Source organism: Ambystoma mexicanum, chromosome 7q (assembly GCF_040938575.1).
Source record: "Ambystoma mexicanum isolate Mex_15411 chromosome 7q, UKY_AmexF1_1, whole genome shotgun sequence".
In the NCBI taxonomy this organism is placed as follows: Eukaryota; Metazoa; Chordata; class Amphibia; order Caudata; family Ambystomatidae; genus Ambystoma; species Ambystoma mexicanum.
In genome coordinates this window covers 820,676,527-820,679,836 of record NC_090941.1, presented here as the reverse complement: position 1 = coordinate 820,679,836, position 3,310 = coordinate 820,676,527, and the positions used below count along the sequence as shown (strand labels likewise).

The window sequence follows — 3,310 nt, the reverse complement described above, 5'->3', positions numbered from 1 at the left end:
AAAAAAGATCACGAGAAGACAGTGAAAAATCGGCTTTGAGCGCAAGAAGTCAAATAACTACAAAAAATTAAAGAAAACAAAAAAAACAGCACATTCACGGCTAGCAAACAAGCACACCCAGAATTTCAACAAAGAAAGCACCAGTAAAAACTTAAGCGTAACAGCAGGAAAGAAATCATGCACGATGCGATACCTGACAGACTTTTTCGAATCACAAATATTTATAAAAACTAAAAGATACAGTGAACTGTCCGATGCTGAAATGTTGGCTGCCGTGAGAGAACCATTGCCTGTTGCTAAGCAACGTAAATTAAACAACTGACTGGGGACAACACAAGAGTCAGAAGAACTTATAGATCTCCAGTTGATAGAAGAACCTGCAGAAACAATGGCCAAGCAAAATGTTCCAAAAAAGGACAAAATGGCTCACAAACAAAGAGCATCACTTACCAGTTCCCCACTTCAGAGTCAATTCAATGCACCACAAGACGGCGGAGACGACACATCCCTCGATAGTGCGAGAGAAATAAATAATGAGCCACACGTGCCAACTAAGGAGGCCTCTTCCAAACCTGTAGCTAAAAAACAAAACATAAATTCAAAATCTCTGCAGAAAATCTCAACTGGCCAGAGTGCACCACATTCCAGCACTCCGACGCCCAAGCAGCACGACCCAAGTCCGTCACAGGAGATAGACAACATCATTGAGTCAAATCCACCAAGCCTGAAAGAAATAGAGAAATCAACTAACCCAACAAGTATTATCGCAGAATCATCAAACAAGGCACCTTCCCCAGCAGAACAGGATGCGCAGTGCATCCAACATGACACAAGGAAACACTCCCTGCCATCGGCGGGCCCTCCTTCACTGTTTAAACTCAACAGAGTAGCCTTTGTGCCACAAACTCTGCGAAGAAGACAAAGTGATCATGTTCAGACCCCTGGTAGACGTTCTATGCCACAGACGCCAGGCTTCAATCAAGATTCATACGCAAAGAAAAATGAATTGTTAAGCATAATGTCTGCTATAACAATCGCACTCAATCCCTTCTGTAAATTGTACAAGGCGATAAATGACACAGTCAAGGACCAACAGGTCACTCAAGCCTTGATCCTGACCAAAGTCCTACATCTTGAAGGATACATAACAGCCAAAGAAGACAATAACATTAATAAGGAGATGATAAAGCAAGTGACGAGCAAATTAATGGATAAACTCAAACCCACAATCAATACATCACTTGAATCAAAAAACGCTAATGGCTGCAACACGAAGAATTCAAGCACTCAAACGAAAACACTAATTGACTTAACGTTCAACAACAATCAGTCAGAGCAGTCAAAACTACTGACTCATCGTACAAGTCCTAACAACAAGTCGTCAGATCCTCAAAAAACCCCAACTCAACGTAAAGACTCAAACAATAAAACAACTAGCTCACACCTAGTCACGGCTGAGCAACAAAAAAAAGAGGTCGAAAAAGTGGTCCTTGTACTGAACAAACCGACTATAACCAATAAAATCAATAACGAAGTTCCAGAAACTTCATACGCAATATTCAAGTCACACAATTTAAAAGAACCAACCAACATATTGGTCACCAAAGCTAAACATCAAAGATTGATAAGTAACAGACAACTGGAATCGGCCACTGCGACCGCCAGCAAGCGGCATGGTGCAACGTCAGAGTTTTCAAAAAAGGAGTCGCATGAGGGGCCGGGTACCGCCGCATTAGCAGACACCAACCTCACGAACAGTCCCTCGGAAGCTATAATTTCAGTAGACAATTCTGACCTAGATGAGACACTAATGAATTTAAGCGTCCATCCATATGATGATTCAAACCATCCATCTACTCCACTGTTATCCAAGCAAACAAAATCGCAGAATCATTGTTCAGTATTCGAAGCATCACCTAAGAGAACAAACAAAGATAACAACACTGCCAAAGAGCACAAAGAACGAGACTTCGAAACACTAGAAGACAAACATACTCGATTACTCAATAAAATGCAGATGAGAGAACACAGGAACTCACAAGGGCAGAACAATAACCATTCGCAAGAGAGACCTTCAAAAAAAGAGGAGAGACAAGCTGTCAGCAACAATACAGATGAAAGACATAAACACTCAAACGAGGAAAGAAGAAAGGCACAACAAACAAGAGAGAGGTCGAGATCGCGAAACCACACTCCCAAACCCAATAAGCAACATCAGGATTCAAAAGAAAAACATCATCATGAATCACACCATAGACACAGCGCCAGGTTATTAACAAAGCCCCAGTCCGAAGTACTCCACCTGCAACAAAATACAGGACGAAGACCAAGCAAACGGCGTACATAACTAGATAATAACTTTCAAACAAGACTGACTTCTGCGGACGACACCTACCCTAGCCAAAAAAGGAAAAACTTCAAATGTTCAATCAAAATGACACAAAGATCTAACACCAAAGATGAGCTTGTTCTAAACAGAAGTACCATACTATCCATACTACACCAAATTGGTAGCTTAAGAGGCCTAAAATCGGAAGACATAAGCATTGTCGATCCCTGGAACAACCGACATGGAGCAGCAGCGATACTCCACTTCAAATCTTCAGGTGTTAATAAACAAATCCGGAGGCAAGAGCACAACATTTACAAATGCGGTTTCAATGTGGAAGATGTAACAAAATATGAGCAACAAGTGGACATGCAAACACACAATAAAAACCAAGAAGGTACAGATAGAGACGAGAAATTTGAATTCGACAACAACATGTACAACAAGAATAAGTCTGCAAAAAAACAGAAGGATGAACATAGAAAAGAAAATCAATACAACTCTGTTGAGGACTCAAACACGCAAGATGATCCAGTCCACAACAGAGAAGTTCACCGAATGAAAACCTATACAAGGACAAGCCCCCCAATTAATCAAAAAAAGAGTGAGAACAACACGACAAGAACCATCAAACAAACAGCAGTTCATGCTGCCCTGCACCAAAAGACAAAATCACCACAAATGGACAAAAAAGGAATATAGGCCTGGTTACCCAAAGCCCTCACAATGCAACGCAGCAAATAGCCATCCAAGAGCACAGAGGCATCGTCAACATCACAGGCAGAGGAGTGTCCACAAGAAATTATGCTCTGCTCATGGAATATTCGAGGACACGCGCATCTTACTCAACCAGGAGGGCTAAACCTTGGAGAATATGACATCATTTGCCTCCAAGAAACATGGAGGCAACTCTAAATGGCTATCAGGTCATCTTAGCTCCAGCAGCCAGAGGCACCACAGGCCTGCCAACCTCAGGACTAA

At 41.8% G+C, this 3,310-nt stretch overlaps 1 protein-coding gene across 1 annotated transcript; it reads left to right on the top strand.

Moving 5' to 3' along the window:
* The first annotated feature begins 388 nt into the window (after positions 1-388).
* Positions 389-2,347, top strand: LOC138528084 (peptidyl-prolyl cis-trans isomerase G-like). Its single transcript, XM_069639528.1, has one exon. The coding sequence runs from the start codon at positions 389-391 to the stop codon at positions 2,345-2,347; it is 1,959 nt and encodes a 652-aa protein (XP_069495629.1).
* Positions 2,348-3,310: the final 963 nt, after the last annotated feature.